This window comes from Pogona vitticeps, chromosome 3 (genome assembly GCF_051106095.1).
Source record: "Pogona vitticeps strain Pit_001003342236 chromosome 3, PviZW2.1, whole genome shotgun sequence".
Classification (NCBI taxonomy): Eukaryota; Metazoa; Chordata; class Lepidosauria; order Squamata; family Agamidae; genus Pogona; species Pogona vitticeps.
In genome coordinates, this window is record NC_135785.1 from 143,331,743 (window position 1) to 143,354,390 (window position 22,648).

Below are 22,648 nucleotides of genomic sequence, written 5' to 3' on the forward strand. Positions count from 1 at the left end.
AATTTCCATAACAAGCAAAACATTAACTACATACACTGTGTTTCTCAGAGTCGAGACAGAACCCCTTCCTCCCCCTTTTCAAGACAAAAACTATGGTTTTTGAAAAGTTTTTGTAATTTCATACTTCATTTTTAGAAAATAACAAGCAGTCCACATGAATAATTGGGTGGGGATTGTTCCATACAAAATGCTTTATTTATCCTTCATGCCTCCATTCAGATATTTATACCAATGCATACATTTAAAGGTTTAAACTCTATTTCAATTCACAGCTCAATTCATAGAAAAAGTTGAATACATAAAAGCAATGCACCAACAGAATTTATGTCTGAGACACCATTAAAAACGTTAACACTTATTCATGAAGTAATTGTCCTCCAATGGGATTTCTTTAAGGGGACTCCCTTTACAATGATGATTGGGCAAACAAAATAAAGAAAAACCACTGTTTTACAGTAAAGAAGAGGAAAAGCTCTGAGTATATTTACAATACATACACTATACATAAATACAAGAACAACACGTACATAATCATTAATGAACTTATAACATAGGTGTTGCTTAACTGCTATGTAGCATATAAATGCACAGGGAGGAAACTATTGGGAAATTAAAAGCATTTCTTTTCTTTTCTTTTTTTATGGAAAAAAGAAGTATGTTTGCACTTAAAACCATCTGAAATATAATGAAGAAAAATGGAAGGAGCTACAGTTCCACGTGCTAGCACTGGCTTATTTAATTTGATGGATGCTTTGGGATATATGGACACTTAGCTCTCTGGCTAATGTCTGCTGTTGTCATATACTAGAAAAGAGAACTGAATGCTGTTGTAACTCAACAAATTGTGGTGATGCTTCTGTCCTGTTTTGTGGAGAAGATAACAATGATATGATATTGCTTATAAAGATCACCCTTTATTTATGCAATCGTCCTATTTTTCTGGGTCTGAAAGAAGCTGTTAACATTGGGTTGTTTTAACTCACCAAGTACAAACTACGCACCATTCAAATGATTCTGTATGTTTATGTTTTCATACCCCATACCATTTGCCTCACCTCCACTTTATAAAAAGAGAACAGGTACAGCAAAAAAAAGCCATTGAAAGAATATTTGGTGTTGTTGTTGTTGTTAAGAAAATATGGGAGCAGCAGCAGAACAATGCAATTATACAAAATTATCCAAAACTGGTAACCCACCAACCTGGACACAATTTACTAGCAGCGTGATCATGTCTTTGCTCAAGACCTGCTATGTTCCTGCTTTTCCATGTCTCCTACAGGCTGCATATACAGAAATTATATGGACCCCCGCCTCCCATAAGCCATCATGCACAGCTGGCAGGCTGCACTGGCTTTGATGGCTCCACCACTTGCATGTTTTGTGGACTTGTTCACAACTTGGATTGTTAATTTAACAGCAAGCAATGTGAAGATGTTATTTTCATGGAAGTTAATACTTTTTTCTTTGGGATTTTGCCACAATCCATTGGGATGCCTTCCCTTTGGCAACCCATTCATTTCACTGCAGGCTGACTTGATGGCACACCATTATTGTTACTCTTATTATTGTAGAGGATAATACTTGTACACTTGTGGAACACAGGTTCAAGTCTACTTTTATATATCTGAATTGCGTTCACTGATGAATTTTCTAAGATAGGCCATGAGCAACATGTGGCCTCCTGGATGTTGTTGAACTACAATCCCCATCTCTCAGCATTAGCTATGCATGACTGATAAGAGCTGTAGTCCCTCAACATCTGGGCAGCCACCCATTCCTCAGCCCTGCTCCAAGATGCTCTTGCACTGTGAAGCAACAGAAGATAAGTCAAGAACTACATAGTACTCCATCTTTTTGTGTTCATCTACTTCCCATTGCTGATCAAGCTTTGCTTGTGCAAACAAACCAGAGGCTGGAATTAATTATATGGTGCTAGTGAAATATTTTGTACAGAAAATATGCCAGCAAAATTGTTATCATCTGTATTTTAAAAATCTGCATTTTTTAAAAAAACGCATCCTTGGTATTGCTCATGGGTTTCTAGATTTATGTTTTCGTTATGGGGCCATTTGCAATTATTGAAATACTGCTTAAAGGTTTTCCAGGTATCATTTAGTATTGTCGTCATTCTAGAACAGTTTTTACAAAAGGAAACAGCCCTGTCAACCAACTGACTGTGACATGTCTTGGCAACCTACAATGTTTCTTAAATGTCAGGAAAAAAGTATTGTTCAGTCAGTTAAAAAGGGTAAAATTAAGGCTGCAACCCTATGCCTTGGAAGCAAGCTCCATGGAAATCAACAGGAATTACTCTTGAGCCAGCATGTAATTCATTTTAAGCTTGGAATCAAAAGAGCCAATCATGATGAGAATATTGCTACCAAGTACGTACTCACCCTGAAGTAAGTCAAGCCTCTGCTGTATCATCCTGTTGAATAATAAGGACAATTTGACTACACATCACAGGCCAATATAATGTAAAACATGCATCCTAAACTGTTAGTTACTTAGGCTTCATATTAGCAAGTATTTTCATTGACAGGATACATTTTATGTATGTAATGGATACCTAAAATGACTGTACTTCTTGTCATGGTTCCTCTTGTTTTGAATCATTGACAACACTCCAGAAAAAAAATTTGACCAACGAGATGCAGGAGGGAAGAGGGCAGAAATACAATATGTTTACAATTTACAATGACCTTATGCTGCTGTGGAACCTTTTCCAATCCACATGTCAATTTATTTCATTCTCCAAGGTGTATAGAAATTCCATTCATAGATAGTGCAGAACAGGTAAAATGGTTAACACAGAAGAGAATAGACAAATGGCACTTTGTGATTTGCTTTGTTGCATTCCCATGACTTAGTGCAACTTTCCCCCTCCCCCTCCCCTCATTTGAAAAACAGAATTGTGTGACAATTCAGCTGCAGTTTATTGCTTTGTAAAAAGTACAGGGAACGTCCCCATCTGCTCTAATGTTCAGAGACAGGCACTTTTCAAGTTATTTTAGATTTACCTGTAGCTAATCATGCAGAAAGAACCTGGTCAGAAATATTCATTCTGGCCCACTCCTCCTATATACTTGCTGAGGACCTTCCTTGCAAGGTGAAGGATGGGGCCCTAGCTCTCCCAGAACAGACTGCCTCAACCACAAGATAGTATACAGACAGAAATGGATCTATGTGCTCGCTCGCTTGCTCTCTCTCTCTCTCTCTCTCTCTCTCTCAACCTCCCCTCCACACTCTTTGGGGGAGAAAGTAAGAAACATGACAGCTGGGCTTAGAGAGAGAGCACTTGCCCCACGTGCAATCATTATTCACTTTTATAGAGAGGGACTCACTCCATTCTACTCCACAAAAGGATTCTTAATAACTGCATGGCCAGCCCAGAATATTTTTGATCTACAAATATACCTTTAAAAGAATGTCTATATCTTTTAGCTGTGCAGATGCATTCTGCTAATTAGTTACAGGAGGAAACCCACAATAACGATGAATGAAAAGTCAGTAGCTACCATATAAATTTGAGAAATAACACCTCCTTAGATGTGCAGTTGGCCCTCCCCCCATTAGCTGGTCCAAAACAGTGGGCCTTCACTTACGGCCAATCAAGGTGTGCAACAGATCTTGCTCTAGCTGGATCTTGAGCTGTTTCACACAATTACTACTTGTTATGTCCTTGCTGGAAAACAGTGCATTTCTTTATACTCTATTAAGAGTGATGTGCTTCCCCCTGCTTCCATCCCCCTAAGTTAGGTGTGTGAGAAATGGCTTTCTAAAACACATAGCACCAATTAAATACATTTTGAGATATCTGATTTTTGCCACCACGGCAAAAACCCATATCACTAGTTCACTTACTGAGAAGCAGTAAGATTGATGCGATCTGTAAGCCCTCCATCAACACATCCTGACTATTCCTTTTTCTTAATTAACAGCCAAGACCTGCTGGACTTGAAATTTTTCGAGACTGGTATCCTTGATGGGGCAGTAAAAACAACAAAGATCATCTTGAAGGCTAACACATTTATTCTGGCATGATGGCTTCTGGACTAAAGTCTACGGTATGTCCTCAAACGCATGAAGTGCTACCCTAAATTCACATGTGACATTGCTGATGATGACAAAAAACGTTCTGAGACTGGGAAGCTAATGAACACCTGTACACAGAAACCAGGCTCTAAACAAAAGAATAAAGTTGACATCAGAAATAGAAATACCAGTAAATAGTGGGAGAACTTGGCAATTTCACAGGGCCCTTGGCTGCCAAACTCAAAATGGGAATCACACAACAGATGACTTCAAAGACAGCACCACACAAGGAATTCAGATCTATTACCTGTAGCTTACATTGAAATAGTGGGCCTTTTTTCATTACAACACCAAGATGTTCTGCATTGTCACTGACAATGATCAAGGAACTGACTCTGCATGCTTTTAAGGTTTACTATAATTATTACTATAAGTACTTCTTAAACTTTTCATTTCTTTCTGACTTCATACTGATGGTAGCACCCCATATCTATGCCCTCAGAGACACCCACGTGCATATATAGCTGCAAACTGAGAAAAGCACTTCATGCATCTAATGAAGCACACTCTAGTTCATGAGATCATATGACATAAGAAATGTATTAGGCCTAAATCCAATTGCTTGTCCCAATTTGTTTAGACCTACAATATGTGGGATTGGCATCTATGTTGAGTTGCCATTCAGCAATTGACTCAATGAGTCTACTTTAGTTGGGATGAATAATTGGGGACTTAGGCCTCAGTTTTTAAAGTGTCATAAGGCTCTGGTGCAGCTGAAACCATTATCCTTGGGTGAAAACCATGACAAAACCTTAACAGACAAGGGCCAATGATTTAAAAAAAAAGGCTACATATACCCAAAGCCTGATTTCTTTTGTTCAAAAAGCAGATCCTCACCACCCCTGCTCTGGTTCCAATATTAATGTTTTGAAATATGCTTCATTTTCAAAGAAGATTTTCCAGTCAGCATGGCAGGACTGATGTTTAAGGGCAGAAACAAATGAGATGGCAACTTCACAATTAGAAAGTAATAAAATGTTACCCCTCCAAATAAGCATTAATTCAAAGTTTTCATGTCTTCATAATAAACTTGCCAATCAATCCCATGCTTAACTCTTGATGACTGACTAGCCATTGAGCAAAGCTGCTAATTTGCAAATTCTGGAGCTACAGAAACCTTACGATAGCAAAAATAAATGTTAAGAAAGCTTTGCTTCTAATTATGAAGTTGCAGTCTCATATGTTTGCACCTTGACAAAGACAAAGGGGCCTTTAGACACTTGGAATTAATTCCACAGCTCTTTGGGCACTGGTCAATAAATTGGGTCTATTTTTCAGCTTAAAAGAATTGAAACTATCTCCACTCTCCATTGATACGATCTCACGTAACTCAACACACAAAGAGCCAGGATACCTCCTCTACTGAAAACATGCTTTGACAAACTGGAACATTCTTTCCCATTTTTTTAAAAAAAACTGTTAACTGTGTTATGAAAGTTTTACAATGCATTTTCTTAAGCACATTTTTGGTGATGACAACTAAAAGCTTGTTTCAAAAGCATCCTTCGTTTCAATTATTTACATCCTGTGAAAAACTGTGAGTCTGAAAATACTTTTTCACTATCACATAATATATTACAGAATATTGAAACTGTTACAAGTACAGTAAAATACCTTCAATTCTATTTTATTTTCTTTCTTTGTAAAGATGCAGTATCCATATAATTGAGGTTCATTCTAAAAAATTATGTTGGTACTGAAGTCAGCATATTTAAAAGTACCAATGGGCAGGACTTGTTGCGTATACATTGCACAGTTATGGATTTCTTTTAATTTTTTAAATGAAACTGTGAAAATATAGCAGTTTAAAGTTTATACATCTTAAGCTATAAAACACAGGCAAAGGCATAACAGACTAATACAAGCTGGTTTCCTAATAAGGTAAAATTGCTTTAGCCTAAAGAAAAGCTAACCCCAACTTTTGTTTAAATTGAAAGCATTATTAAATCTTAAATCAGATCACACATGTGTGCACAATTAGTAATAACCCATGTGCGGGGATATTGGGATGTCTTTATGGTAGGGCAGAAGGGCACGGCTACCTATGCTTAGCATGACATAGAAAACTGGACTTGTGTTACTTTCTTTTGAAACTGAAAAAAGGGCCAAGCAAATATGTATCTTTAAAAATCGGCTAGGATCATGTTCCTTTTTGTGGAGCATAACATCTCCATGGGCAGAGCATTCCACCTGAGCCCTACCAAACTCTGGCTTGCAGGGACACACGTCGGACATCACCCTGTTGCTTTGAACAGGGCTTTCTACTTGTGCAAGAGGTTGCTGGATCTCACATTACGCAAGCAGTGGCCTGGGGAAACCGTGTATGGTATTGGCATGTTCCCTGACAATAGGATACTAGTCATAGACACTAACATTGCAATCCTACACCTATTTGCATCAGTGTAAGCACCCCTGAACTCAATAGAGACGACTTCCAAATCGACAAGGGCAGGATTGTGCTATTAACAATCATGTACTTCCATGTACCTATTTCAAACAAAACCAGAAAGAGAGCTTGACTTGTATTTATTATGAAACAACGTATGTGTTACCCTTATACAAAACATATACTTGCACTGAATGGTGTATTGCTTGAATACAGGGCTGGGAAACTATGACTGGCAAAGAATTTCCTCCCAGTAATGAGCATTTCTCAGCAACGAAATGGTCCCCCAGTATTAATGCCAATACAGGGTTCCTAGCATCACCAATTGCTCAATGCCAGCCGAAATAAGATTATTTTGTCCGTGTAAATAAAACTGATGAAGTACAGTAATGTCTGTGGAATACTGCTTCTTAATTCCTAGAATGAGCTGATATTGCAATGGGCTGCTGTCAAATTGCTTGCTGGTTTATCTTTGTAAAGAAATGGACTAAAGGAAGTAACAGGCTACATATCACAATGGTGCATTGTCCTGTGACTGGAATATACTGGAGCCAAGTTACATTGGATGCTTTCAGTTCGTCCACATCTAAAGCAAGGGTTTGCCCAAGAAACAAGGTGTGGGTGCTGGCAAAGGTGGTTTTTTTTCTCCCCGTATTCAACTGGGGGAGTGTTCACATATGGGAGGAACAGGCACCTACATCCTAATTTCATGTGCAATAGGAGTGGATGGACTTGGGCTTAGTCTGAGCAGGGAAGCTACACTGCAGCATATGTACACATGCCCCACTCTCTTCTCTCATGAGAGTGTTTATCACTCCCCATTTCCCCATTTCAGCAATTCTCCCAACAGAATCAATGGAACTTGAGTATGATTAGATTTGACTGCATCGTATTAAGTGCAGAGAGCACAGGTTCATATTCCATGAAAATACTGCCAGATGCCATCTATCTTGATCTGCTAAATGGGAAACTCCTACTTTCATTTGTGTGGGTTACATTTACACCTTTAAGGGCAGAGCACAGTTCCCTGAAGGTGTTATCACAACACTAATAAGGTATATATTTGTAGCTGCATAATTTAAATGCTACAATTTGTAAAAACATGATATCAAAAAGCTCATGTATGATAATTTCTTAGTGGTCTATAAAGGTATCACCTATTTGTGCATTTGTATTTCAAAACATGGATGTTTCTGGAAATCCCAATGTTTTTTGTTTTAAAACTATGCTCTAATTTTATGCATGTTAGTTTTACAAATGTGCATTCACTTATGCTTTTTAATTTCTCTTCCAGCTATGTTACTGTAAACATGATAGCTATAGGAGAGGGAAGAACACTCCTTGCCACATTTCTGTTTTAACAAACAGATAACCAGAGATGAGATGCACTGGAATCATTTTTTCATTCCTAATGGAATCTTTTCCCGATGATGAACTACTTGTAACATCAGTGCTAAAATACCAACACCTCCACACTTTTTGTTGTGAAGGCAGTTGTCTTGCCTATTAAATTAACCTGGCTCAAAATATATGCTGTTTATATACTGAAGCTGGGATATATTATTCCAGTGAAAATTGCAATACTGAAATGTATCAACTTTTGAAAATCTATGAGTATGATAATAAAATGATGTGCTGGAGAGATAATCTAGACATTAATAAAGTTTGCAAGAAGGGCATTTATACTAAGCTGCAACCACAACTAACCACTTAATTTAACTCCATGTAAAATGAAACTGTTAATATCTAAATAAGACAGACAGACGAACAAACAAATGATAGGCACCTGGAAATGTTGTTACAATATTAATTTTCAGGTAATGAATCAAACCCTTTGTCCTAAAACATTCTACTATCCACAGTTTTTTTTTCATATTTGCATATGAGAAGGAAAGAAGTTACAATGACTTTCAGCATAAGCACTGCCTATCCAGATTGTTTCTGGAAACTCGCAAACAGGAGTTGGTAAGGATGGTCTTCCCTTCTCGGGTGATGCCCCATAGCTTCAGGGCCCCAAAGGTCAAGCCTGATTATGCAGGGAGGTTCTATTCAGCTATCACCAACAGAATGGTTCTTTAAAGTTTGCTTCTTTCCTGATTTGATATTCTGTGTATTTTTAATAAAGAAGAAGCAAAGAACTACAGAAGGAACAAACTCACAATACACACCATCTAATCTCTTTACAGTTTTGTGACCCTCAGCTGCATAGCATGGAAGATTAATAGTGATGGCTACTGATTATTCAGTTTAATTATACTTTATATGTAATAATGGCTACGCCAAACTGTTGTGTGGTCCTTGATTTTTCCCTTAGTTTTATAAGACTGGTTAGATTTAAAGAAAAACATTTCAAGTCATTGCAAGTTACTAATAAACAGAACCTAATAAAAGAGGAGTAACACTACTTGTGCTCAGTTTATGCAAATCTGCAAAGAATCTTTCTTAGCTAAATCGTTTGTGAAGAATGAACATGAATACAAGTACATACTGTGTAACCAGGCTGGGATTGTTTTTTTTCCTGTGAAAGGATAGATTACATTGTTCACGTGAGTAGTTTCCTTTCTAATTGAAGAAAATAGAAAAAAGGTTCTTTTCCAATGAAAAACAATGGATTGTTACCATATTTTTAGGCACTGGCAAAATGTAACTCAAATGCAGAAAGCTACCAAACCCTTTTCATGTTGAACTCAGGATCCCAGTTACAAAGCCAACATCGTTTTCTGGAAATGGCAAAAATGTCTCATCTAAGAATTTCCCTCATTCCTCTCAGCCATTCAGTTCAAAATTCTTGTCGATTCTGTCCTACTAATTGCATAGTGACGGGTTACTGAGCACCTACAGAAGGCTTGTAAAGACTGGGAGGGACCAGCCAATTTAACTCCTTTGATCCCAGTGAATGTAAATAGGAGTAGGTTAAGACATCCTTTACTCTCCTCATTAAAATGAATGGAACTGAAAAGTGCTAACGTCTGGTTGAATCTTATCCACTTTGTTGGTAGAGAGCCCTAAAGAATTGGCATTCAGTGTATACCATACCGACTAGGTTTGTCATGGGAGGAAAGCGATGACAAACCTAGACAACATCTTAAAAAGCAGAGACATCACGTTGCCGACAAAGGTCCACATAGTCCAAGCTATGGTTTTTCCAGTAGTGATGTATGGAAGGGAGAGCTGGGCCATAAAGAAGGCTGACCGCCGAAGAATTGATGCTTTTGAATTGTGGTGCTGGAGGAGACTCTTGAGAGTCCCCTGGACTGCAAAGAGAACAAAGCTATCCATTCTGAAGGAAATCAACCCCGAGTGCTCACGGGAAGGACAGATCCTGAAGCTGATGCTCCATTACTTTGGCCATCTCATGAGAAGACTCCCTGGAAAAGACTTCCTGATGTTGGGAAAGAGTGAAGGCAAGAGGAGAAGGGGACAACATAGGATAAGATGGATGGACAGTGTTATTGAAGCTACCAACATGAATTTGTCCCAGCTCCAGGAGTCAGTGGAAGACAGGAAGACCTGGTGTGCTCTGGTCCATGGGGTCATGAAGAGTTGGACATGACTTAATGACTAAACAACAACAATATACCATACTTGGTATAACTTTCAAACACTGGCATAAAATGTGTGCAATTGTTGTGGGCACAAGGCCAGCACTGGGGCACACAGTGCCCTTTGAGTCTATGCTTTTTGTGGTATTTCGTCTTCAAGAAACAACTCCCAGCATGTGAGGATGTATGACAAATCCCTTGCCAGCTGAGCATTTTAGATATCTGAAGTGACCAAGAGCTCTGGTATGGCTAACTCTGAATAAAGCTGTTTATGAACTGGTTGACTGTGTGGGAATGACTTAAAATCTCCTTTTGCTTTAAACATCTGGTCTGAATTGTTCACCCAGGCTGCTACTAGATGCCACCCACCGATGTTGGCCCTTAATCTTTTTATTTAAAAAACAAAACAAAAACATCATCAATCGATCTTCTAGTCCAGTCTTACCCAGCATGCTGCCTCCAGAGGAGTCAAATAACATCTCTCAGCACCCCTAACTCCTAGGACTGGGAAGAATGTGGGTCTGTGTTAAGATATCTAAAGGCAACTAAGCCAGGGAAGATGGTTTTGGTCACACTCCGCAGGCCCCTTACCATCAAATACTTCCAGCCAAAGATTTTGAATCTATCTGCCAACAGATGGTCAGGGGCAGCCACCTAGAAACAAAAGCCTTGCATTTGCAATGATACAACATGTACACTGGCACATGCTAAATCCACTGATATTTGATAAACCCACTAACTTCCAAGCTAAGGACAGCATGATGGCCTATATATGTAATTTAACTTTGAGGAGAGTGCATGCATGTTATTTCCCTCTGTTCTGTTTCCTTGTTTGTGAATCCTAATAAAATAGCAAACATCTTCAATCCTTTATGTTCAAACTATCAGATCCTAAGTAAGTTACTAAGGGCCTGGCTACATGACTTGGCAGGAGTGGCAGGTGTGAGCTAAACAGGGTTGCTTAAGACCAGATGGAGATCCCATATGCCGTGTGGTGTGATATTTGCATCCATATGCCCCAGCAACCTCATTTGGTCTGCTGTACCTTTTACAGAAAATAAAAAAATTAAAGGCTTCCTCCTGGAAGCGGGAAGAGACAGGAAGTGTATTTTTTTTTAAAAAAATACATCTTTACAGCTCAAGATGCCAATTTGCTTTCTGCCAGGGACAGAAAAGCTGTAAAGAAAAGTGGGGGGGGGAGTTGCCCTACATAGATTTTAAAATTTGTTTTTGCTTCCTCCATCTGCTCTATGAGCAGAGAGAGGATATTTTCAATTTTTCAATTACACCATATCATTAAGCGGTTAAACTGTCTGTATAAACCACTAATGATATGGACAATTTGAAAACCAGCTGGCAGGTTGAAGCAGGAAGCATGTGATGGAAACAAATCAAAACAAAGTTATCCTACTCACACCAACAATGTAGACGCTCCTGACAGAGAACCAGAAAGGTGCAGGCAGGAGCGCTCTGGGGGTGGGCTGATTTGCTCCAGAAAAGACACTGTCTGATTGCTGACTTTGGGAGTGAACCAGCCCATCCCCACAGCAGGCTAAATGCTCATGTAGTCAACCTGCAAGGATCCACTTGAACATTGTTTTAAAATGAAATGCTCACTCCTTTTTTAGTTGACTACCTCATGTATCATAAACAGGGAGGAAAAGATAGCTATTTTTTATACAACAAAGTAGCTCATTTGCTAGGTTGCTCCCTACTTTAGGCAAAGTGAGGTAAATGCTGCAGACAACAGACTGGATGTCACAAAGGGGCAGCAAGTGTTCAGATGTTTAGTTTGCTGTTATTACCATTTCTATTGTCAAAGATGGGGAGAGATGGTTATGGGGTATTTTACCTTAGGTGACAAAGCAACTGCACAGGCTCTGGATATCATGTTCTGCGACCTGAATGGGGAGGGGGTTCAATTTCATTTTAGTAACAATGACTTTCTCTGGATTCAGGCACTATGTTTAGGAAACAGGAAGTGCTTTGTGGTCACTTGAAATGAACCTAAAGTTGTTTGTTTCTCACTGCCTTCCAGATGTGGTGGCATTTCAGTCTTGGAGGCTGGACTCTCCACCCTGAAAGTGAATTCAGCAAGGGAAAGTTTCCGTTCACAGATGTATACTGCTAGCACCTTCCCACAGCTGATATAGGCCTAGAACTGGTTCTTTATAGATGGTTCTTCCCCTCCCCATGCAAACAGGATATGCCTGTCCAGACAGTGTCTAAGACATAAACAGACCCTTCCAGGAGTCCCCTTTCCCCCAATTGTTTTGAGGGGAAGGTAGGAGCTTCCAAGTGAAAACCGCTCCTCCTGGAAGCCATTTGGGGAGGAAACACAGTGTATGTATGCACCTTTTTGAAGCTGGTGCATCCTGGAGTGGCTGTAGGGGCTATAAAGTTTCCAATGGAGGGCATATGCAGGCCACAGGCTCATCCTTGGCTTTTTACATTGCCTCACATAGAGTGCTGTGCAAAGGGTCAACCCATACATTCAGTTTTGAGTTTATAACTGCCTAGTGATCAACTGATGATAGATCAAGTGATACACATGAATGCTGCAACACTCCTCATTTTCAGTAAACATACCAAGAGTGGATGCATTGGTTTAGGGGCAAAGGGTGGAGCGTTTAGCATAGCCACTCCCAGCCTAGAACCTTCTATATGTCTTGGGTTCTAACTCCTGGCATGTGCAACCAGCTGTCAGGCTGGCTGGGGTGATGGGTGTTGTATTCCAAACAATGTGGGGAGGCTCTAGGTGGGAAGAAGACAGGTCCTGTTCTGCTGTGTGATCAGGAAAGGACATTTTAATTACCACTTTGTATTCTAAATTAACCCAACAGATATAAAGAGAATTATTTTGTATTGAATTGTTACTGGTGCCTGTTTTATAGATTTAAAGAAAAAAAAATCAGGAAGGTAAGAGTTTTTTTAAAACAGGAACGTAAAAATTTTGTTAGTGGCTGCTAAAGTCCAGCATTACAACAAAAGGGGTAAATGTGTAATAGTAATCATAATCATAATCAAAATACCACCATCTTTATTGCATAAGTGTGCTGAGAAATCCTTCCACTTCAAAGAGCTTCATTCCCATCTCTCTTCTTTCCAGTCCGTACAGCTGGTTTTGTGGATTGTCGATTACTCAACAACCAGGCATGGCGATATTTTGCAGTGTCTTGGTAGCTTAAAAATTGAAAATAAAAATAAAGCAGCATCAGCAGCAACAGCAGCAGCAGAAGACGAGGAGAAGGTCAGAGGGCACGGTTCTTTTCATATGTTTGTGACATCCGGTCCTTCTAATTGAAGTAATTCTTCAGAAGAAACCAAAAGTGACAGTTGAGAAAAGGTACAAGCCATAAATACTTCCAAAAGGACAGGGGTTTAGAAAATAATGCCCAATCTTCTGGCCATAAGCTATTATCTCCCAGTTGAATGGGATTGCACTGTCCATGCTGGAAAGCCGACTTCAGATGGGAGGGAGAATTGTGGCACGACGTTTCCTGCTTCTTTGTGTGTATGGGACAATACGGAATGCCCCCTTTTGTGCTAACGCCATCAAAATGGGATTCAGCCCTGCTGAATTCACTGTAGCTAAAAGAGACCCAGCTCTTGGTACTTCCATTATTATTATTATTATTAATTATTATTATTATTTTTGTTTTGACAAGGTAGCATTTTTTTTTTCAGACAAGCATGTGCCTCCGGCGGTGCAACGCCAAGTGATCTGAACGGGAAAAACTTCGGTCACAGTCTGCGCACTTGAAGGGCTTCACTCCCGTGTGCTTGCGGTAGTGCCTCGTCAGTTCATCTGAACGAGCAAATTTCCAGGTGCAGCCTTCCCAGGTACACTTGTACGGCTTCTCTCCTAGCAATCAAAGGAAGGAAGGAAGGAAGGAGGGAAGGAAGGAAGGAAGGAGGGAGGGAAGGAGGGAAGGGAGACATGAATATTGGATTAAGAGAGCTTGACAAGTCATCTAGAAACCCCAAACAGATGTTTGAGAAGCAGATCAATTCAGCCACTGACCAAATCATCCACTAATTTTCTCTCAGTCTCAATTAACAGGATCCTCAAACTGACTATTATAAGGGACAAAATACATTAAACTAAGTGGAGCACAAACCATGAAGCACCTTAAATTGTTCCTTACACCAAAGCAAGGACTCATGGGCATCCTCAGCATCATTGTGGCCAGGTAGGGAGGAATGTTCAGCCTTCTCCTGTATGTGCTTTCCCCCTTAAATTACCCGTGAAGGCTAAGGAATGGGGAGAAAGCCTTTGTTTGTACCAATGGAGGCCTTTTTGTTTTTTTAGTCCTGCACAGGAGGCGAACATAAGAGGAGGGGAGAAAGTGGCTAAAGGGATGTTATAATCATGCACCACAGGAGCTGAACAGTTCCTGTCTGGATGACAGCTGCACTATGGACTGTGGTGTAAGAAAGAATTAATTGCATGCTGAATATTTAACATCATGGTAGTCTGGCTCTATATATATAAGGAATAGCCATGGATTCATCTCATAGGTTGCCACATAATACTGCCCAAAGAAGGCAACTACAGAGAGATTAATCCAAATAGTAGAGAAAAGCCTATGAAGCCTTTTCCAGCATGGGTCCTCTAGGACACTGGTTCTTAACCTTGGGTTACTCAGGAGTTTTGGACTGCAACTCCCAGAAGCCTTCACCACCAACTGTGCTGGTTGGGGTTTCTGGGAGTTGCAGTTCAAAAACATCCAAGTAACAAAGGTTAAGAACCACTGCTCTAGGACAGTGGTCCCCAACCTTGGGCCTCCAGATGTTCTTGGACTACAACTCCCAGAAGCCTTCAGCACCACCTCTGCTAGCCAGGATTTCTGGGAATTGAAGTCCAAGAACATTTGGAGGCCCAAGATGGGGGACCACTGCTGTAGGAGGAGGTACTGGACTACAGTACTCATTGCTTATAACAAGCTGGAATACCGATGGGAACTGAAGTTTAGCAAAATCTGGGGAACCCATGTGGGTGATTTTTTAAAAAAGTCAGCAGACTAGGTAACTACTCCTTAACACACAATCAAGACTTCTGCCTGAACAGAAGAGCATTTTCATTGGCTATTGCAGGTTAAAGCAACTTCTCCTTCATCTTCATTTCTCTTCCTCTCCCTTGATATATTCCTGATTTATACTCCACAGAGAAGCTGGGTTGGTAACAGATTTGCAATCTAGATTACCAGAGATAGGGAAAGGTGTTTTTGTTTTTGTTTTTAATGATAACTCTCAGAGTATCCTAATGATAATACCAAGTCATTGATTAACTTTCCCCATCCCTGAGATTTTCTCAGAGCTACAACAATATTGCAAGCAACATACACACGCACAGAGGCTGAAATCCAGTTGTAAGTCACAGCTAGAGGAGGACCATTGAACCAACAGAATTTCCAGAGAGGTTGACTCAGCAAAAATCCACTGATTCAATGGGCCAGCTCTAGTTGTGTCTTACTACTGGATTTCAGCCAAAGATTACTAGCATTCGCCTTGTCAAATTCATTTAACGGAACAAGAACACTTACTTCTGAACGTGTCAGGTTTAATAGTGATATATTGTGGATGAAAATGATCAATATATGCTCAGAGCAGCCACAGTGTTGGCTGTAGCATTCTGGTGGATCTCTCACCCTTCCACCACCACAGTGGCCAAATGTGAGCAGACAGATGGAAGGTTTTTATTCATATCTGGATGGTCATGGCATCGAGGTCCAGGAATTTGGCAGCTGGTAGAAGAATGGGCATGAACTAGGTGACAGATGGCTGGCTGTTGCTAAAGACAACATGTTTTGTAATGGGCTATGACATACCCTCACCACAAACAGCTGCCCATTCATGCCATGCAAATGCACTAGTCTCTCATTTGATTTGGAAGGAGCTCTACAACCAGAAATCTGGGGGGAGATGAAACTCTAAGAGTACAGTATCTATGAAATGAGCAATGAAGGCCAATATGGAAATATGAAAAACTAAATGCAAGTAGCCTAATACATTTAAACTAAAATTACTACATTACTTCAATATTTATATGTATTTTCTAAAAAAATATATCAAATACCCTTCTCTTTGTCCTTAAGCCAAGGGTCCACCATGCTGTTGTCAAGCTAAGAAAATGATAAGGCAAGAAACCAGACAAATCCTGCCCTGTTCTCCCTTTCTCAATCACTATATGGAACCTGTAGGCAAGTCGCCAGGAGGAAAGTTTCTGTTTAACTCAAATCTATGGTTGTCGTGTGATGTCAGGTTGCTTCAAAATTATGGTGACCTTAACAAATATTTGACATGATCAAGGAGTGGTTTATCATTGTCCCCACCCCCGATGAGTTTCCCTGTCTTCACAAATGAATATATCAGAACAAAAAAACAAAATAAGTTATCACAGAGAAGACAAGAGTCAGTTTTGCAAATAATTTCTGATCTCAATCTTTCCTTTTTATCTACGTAACTTATCTTATGGATGTATCATAAGAAGTGATCAGCTGGCACAGACAAGAGTCCATCCATCTCAGCATCTCGTTTCCAACAGTGACCACCAACTAGGAAGCCCACTAGCAGAACATGTATGCAACAGTCATCCTCTGTTCCCTGGCAAATGAGGATGTGTGACTGGAATGGAGGTTCCATTCAGTTTAAACAGCTAATAATTTTCTCCTTTGAACAGTCCTTTAAGGCTTATGTTAAGGATTTGCCCAAGTTCATGTACTGAGTGTCATATCTGGATGACTGAATGAACTTAGGTGCAAGTTAAACACACACTTACAGAGTGACACAACCCTCCTCCATGTGCACACTCTCATGTGTTTACATCCTTATGCACATGCTCTCTCTCTCTTTCTCTCTCTCTCTCTCTCTCTCTCTCTCTCTCTCTCTCTCTCACACACACACACACACACACACACACACACCCTTTTCCTTTAGTTATATAAATGCCCCAAACTGGGCTGAGGTCTTCTGATTCCTTTAATTTATTGTCTCCCAGTCTACAAAATTACCTTTCAACTGAGCTCAGGAAATGAACATTTGTGTTATGTGCCATCAGATTGGGATGAACATGTAGCAAACTTAGTAGGGCTTTCAAGGTAAATGAGACATTTAAGGATTGGTTCCACCAGTTTCACCAACACACCACAGTGAATTTCCATAGCTAAGTAGGGATTTGAACCCAGGTCTTCTAATTCCCAATCAGTCACCATATCCACTACACCGCGCTGGGTATCCACGCATGCCCATACACTATTTCATTTGAAACCTTCCTGAAGACTTTTTAGAACAGATTTGACTGCTTTAATTTACTGTATACTGCCTTGAAATCTATGATATGGAGCAATTAATATAATAATAATAATTTATTGTCATTGTAAGTATATACACATACAACGAAATTCACAGACACCCAGAGACCAGACACATGCACACACATAAAATTCCCAAACACCCACTAAAAGTTCCCCACTAAAAATACAAACATCTACACCGCAGGCCAAGTTACACAGTCCAACTAATTATTCACTACTGGTGGTCTTTAAGCTCATTATTAATTGCAATTATAGCTCTGGGATAAAATATGCTCCAAAAATAATAAATCTACACAATTCAGATAAAAAATCACGAGATATTCCAAGTTCTTGCCAATCCCCTCCCATTGCTCCTTGGCAGACCTACTTTTTCATGTTGGAAAAAGGGAAGGGCAGCCTCCGAAACCACAAGAACAAAAGAAGAGGCAAATCTTTAAGTTGCTGAAGAATGGTAGTAATTTATTATTACAAATAAATTGCTCAAGACATTTCAATAGGAATCTTGGAGAAAAAAAACTTTGTGTGAGGGGAACTCTCCTAGCTGGTGTACCACAGTAAAACAGATGATGACCCCCTGACCCAAAGAAGATGAGTTTACATCTGATAATAAATTATGACTATTGAGCACCAGCTTGAGGCTCTGCCTCGCCTTTTTTTGTTCTGTTCTTCATCATGGCTATAATCCAAAACTTATTTTTTGTTTCCAACACAGAGTGTTTAGATTTGTGCTCAATTGTAGCCCATGTGCTTCCATGTTCCATTGGCAAAGGTTTACCCCATGGGTCATTCCTACTGCATCCATAGGGTTCCCTGGCTAAAAGAGCCACCTGCCCTGTTTGTTGTCTGTTTCCACTGGAGGAATTAAGAGAGCCCACAAACAGCTGCTTCTCCTCCACCCCCTCCATTGCATTCTTACGGTCTTTAAAGTGGGTTACAATAGTTTTTTTCCCCACATATACAAACTATTAGAAACTTTTTCGGGTCTGCACTGATCAAAATGAGAATTGATCTCTTCCTGGAACAGCCCTTTGTGAGTAATCGCCCTATGGTTTCTTTGACCTCAGCTCTGCTTTTCCATGAAATCTGAACAGAGACAAGTTGAAGATTGGGTAAAGATAGTTGTAGTTGGCAGCCAGAGGGTAAGCTATTATAAACTGTAATTTGCAAAGTTGACTCTAACCCAGAGAAGATCTTAGCCATTTTTAGCAGCTATTTTTAATACAAATATTTAACATTTTCCCAAAACAACCTCTGAACATGCCCACATGCTGAACTCCCCGTTAATTACTGTTGTTAAATGATTTTTCACCACACCCTTCTTCCCAGAACCTGATACAACAAAACAAAGAGCTCAACTTCAAGTATGACCTTGGGTCTCAACGAAATCTAATTAATGCACACAGACATCTAAACTGCCAAACTGCATCAGAAAGGCAAATCTTTTTCTCGTGACCTCACTCTTCCATCTGCTGGGTGAATCTGATGAGAGAACGTAGCTCATAAATGTACAGGTAACCAACTGCATTTGGCGTTGTGTCCCAAACATGTAGTATTTGCACACTAGAAAATGTTTTAATGTGACTATACTGTATATCCTTTGTGTACAGAAAACCCCAGCATACATACATATAGGGGTATGGAGGGGAGAAATGAAGCAAATATTGCTTCTCTTTTGATGGATGATGAGCTCCTGGGATTAGATGAAACCTCAAAGACATTTTGCGGGTACTTCAAGAGCTGCTGCAGTTCTTCCTGCCTGGACCCCCAAGGTAACATTGCTTTCCATGGCAATATCTTTTATTATATAGGAAACATTTCCTCCAATGAGCTCAAGGCAATGACCATGATCCTCCTCTGCACCTTATTCTCCCAATAACCCTATTTGGTGGGCCAGGCAGACACTGTGTAACTAAAGTGCATCGAGGTCACTCTATATATTTCTATATAGCTCAGTGGGGATTTGAACCCAGGTCTCATCTAGTTCAACTATCTAACCACTACAATACATTGCCACCTTTGGAAGATGGGGCCCTAAACATACTGCCCCACAGTATGAAAAGTATGAAACATACTTTTCATACTGCCCCAGCAAAGTAGGTGGGAGTCCCACTACATCCTCACGACTTTCTTGTTGTTTAGTCGTTAAGTCGTGTCCGACTCTTCATGACCCCATGGACCAGAGCACGCCTTCAAAATGGATAGGTTTCTTCTCCTTGCAGTCCAGAGGACTCTCAAAAGTCTCCTCCAACAACACAATTCCAAAGCATAAATTCTTCGGCGGTCAGCCTTCTTTATGGTCCAGCTCTCACTTCCGTACATGGCTACTGAAAAAACCATAGCTTTGACTATGTGGACCTTTGTCGGCAAGGTGATGTCTCTGCTTTTTAAGATGCTGTCGAGGTTTGTCATCGCTTTCCTCCCAAGAAGCAGGCATCTTTTAATTTTGTGGCTGCTGTCACCATCTGCAGTGATTATGGAGCCCAAGAAAGTAAAATCTGTCACTGCCTCCATATCTTCCCCTTCTATTTGCCAGGAGGTGATGGGGCCAGTGGCCATGATCTTAGTTTTTTTGATGTTGAGCTTCAGACTGTTTTTTGAGCTCTTCTCTTTCACCTTCATTAAGAAGTTCCTTAATTTCTCCTCACTTTCTGCCTCCTCACTTTCCTCATGACTAGTATAATACAATTAGCGACTGTCATCAATAGCATTAGAAAGACTTTAAGGGGTCAATGTGTATGTGTATAAGAGAAACAAGAGGAAGTCCTCATCTACAGAGATGTGATAACTCAAGATTTATGAAATGGAACGGATGGATTCACATTCTTCAGTTAGCATATGCCTTTCTTCTTCTTCTTCTTCTTCTTCTTCTTCTTCTTCTTCTTCTTCTTCTTCTTCTTCTTCTTCTTCTTCTTCTTCTTCTTCTTCTTCTTCTTCTTCTTCTTCTTCTTCTTCCAAATCCCACCTGCCTACGACAGACCAAGCACTGTCCTAGCTGCCTATTAGAAAAGGAAGTTGTCTAAGCAGCAACACAGTAGATGCCACATCATTTTGTTTTCTAACAGGCAGATAGGACAGAGCTTGTCTTGTCCAAGGCCATGAAACTTTCCAGACCAGTCTTTCTCCAGGTGAGCACCATTTAGATGTTGGTCTGCCAGGTGGATATGAAGTTCAAAAAATCCAAATGGCACACATCTATCCTTCACCATCACCAGACAAAGACACATTTAGCCAGCTCAATGGGGGCTGAGAGATGATTAGAACATAGACTCACATTGTTATATGATCTATGCATGCTGAAGGCTGATTTTGGATGTTTATTTTCCTCTCTTAATCAGGACAGTATAAACAGAAGATATTCCACTGACCATTTATTATCCAACTTGGAGATATAAAACACTACAAAGGTTATGTCTGACTAGCTGTTTTCTAAAGTATTAAGGTAAATAACACTTACAAAGGCCCTCTTCACACATGTCGACAATGGCGTAGTACCCACTGATGTGTGGCCAAAGCTTCACATGGCAGTGTTATAGGAAGATAAGATATTCAAATGGTTTAGACTAGTGGTTCCCAACCTTGGGCCTCCAGATGGACTAAAACTCCCATAATCTGTCATTGTGCTGGCCAGGATTTCTTGGGAGTGGTAGTCCAAGAACATCTGGGACCCACAGCTGGGACCCACTGGTTTAGACCATGTCAACTATGCTACCAGAAATCTATTAAAGAAGGAGAAAAGAGAATGTGTGGTTGAGATATCAAACCTCATACAGGATGCCATCTACGAGTGACAACTGCAGTGCCTTCATGTGGTAGTAAAACCACATAGAAGCCACGCCACTGTTTGCACATGTAAATTGCATGAAAAGCACAGCAGCAGCATGGAGTGAGGACTCCTAGTTCCCAGAACTATCAGGACTGACTGCATCTTGAGTCACCTGCTCATACTTGAATTCAATATACTTTAAGTATTCAACTATGTAATACATATGAATGGTCTGAGTCATTATTATCTATTTGCAGAAGTAAGTGAACATTTTAGTTCCCGAGGGCAAGACATGGAAATAAAGCTCTATTTAGCACGTATACATTAGGCAAACGCCTGGAACCTATATATATTCTAAGAACAGAATGGCCTTTCCATCATACATTATTATTGTACTTGAGGCAAGTCCCAAAAGTTTCAACTGGGGGTTCTTTTCCTTGTTCCCTCACTGACTCACAAAAACCCTAGGCAAGTTATGAAACGACATACAATAAATTAGGAAACTAAAGGAAGAACACAGAGTTATCATCCTGGTGGGAAGAAACTCTTGTCTTTTGGGCTAATTGTCTTCCTAGTAACATATTTTCTCATGTTACCTTCCTTTCCTCTCTCTCACACTGCCTGGAATCCTCTGAGAATGCAGGGAAAAAACCACAGAAATATAGTTTTGCAAAGCTGAGGTGAGAACGGCAATGGAGAAAAGGAATTCATATCTTGGGGGTTCCAAAGAATCCATGGCAGCAACACAGTAAATGCCAGAATACAGCTTTTACATCTTTGATATTTCTTGTGTTCTTCAAAACACAGTTACTTAAAGAAACTCCTTGGTCATTTTTGCAGGTGAACCAACCCCGCTGCTTAGGAAAACAGCTGTTTGTTTGTTCAAAATATTTATATTCCACCTCTCCTCACTACAGTTGAAAGTAACGAACAACAAAACAACTAGAACCTGTTGGAATGCATATTGTCCCATCAGTTCATCATGGCTTCTTATGACTTTAAAGAGCCATCTGTTTCAAGCCACTTTTGTTCAGGCATTTGGAGCTATCTGGAAACAGTACAAAATGTTCTAAAAATTAATAGGTCTGTTTTTCATAATTTTATTGTTGCCTGACTCTTCTGCTGTTTTATGGCATTTTGGTATGTTTTGATTCTAATGATGTATTGTGCTTTTACATTGGAGGCTATCTCGTGAAACATGGCCCTTATAGTCTAGGAAACTGTTACAAATACAAAGGAACCTCCACACCACAGAATTACAGCAGTTCTATATCAGTTTAACTGACAAGGCATTGGACTCAGAATCCTGAGAATTGTAGAGCTACTCAGAGTTACATTAGAGCTTCCAACCTTAAATATACTGTTCTCCAGGTTCTACGGAGGGATGGAATAAATGTTATCAACATTATATTGGTACTATAGATATGCTCTTGTTTCTTCAGCTCTCACATCTCATGTTTCTGTAGTTCTAAGGACCAAAATGCTTTCCACAATTGAGCGTTAAGATTCTAATCTGTGAAAATAACACTGTTTGAGTTATATGTTT

At 39.9% G+C, this 22,648-nt stretch overlaps 1 protein-coding gene across 6 annotated transcripts in view; it reads right to left on the reverse strand.

Moving 5' to 3' along the window:
- KLF12 (KLF transcription factor 12) overlaps positions 1-22,648 on the reverse strand; it is a 328,938-nt gene that overhangs the window by 31,209 nt on the left and 275,081 nt on the right. For 3 of the 6 annotated variants that reach the window (XM_078390766.1, XM_078390761.1, XM_020783494.3), the window contains one exon: positions 12,870-13,888. The exons of 2 other annotated variants lie outside the window; for them this stretch is intronic. In XM_078390766.1, coding sequence (XP_078246892.1) covers positions 13,707-13,888 — 182 coding nt within the window. In that variant the 3' untranslated portion in view covers positions 12,870-13,706. Of the gene's footprint in view, positions 1-2,327; positions 2,429-12,869; positions 13,889-22,648 lie in introns of those variants that run through there. One more of the 6 variants, XM_078390765.1, reaches the window with a different exon arrangement.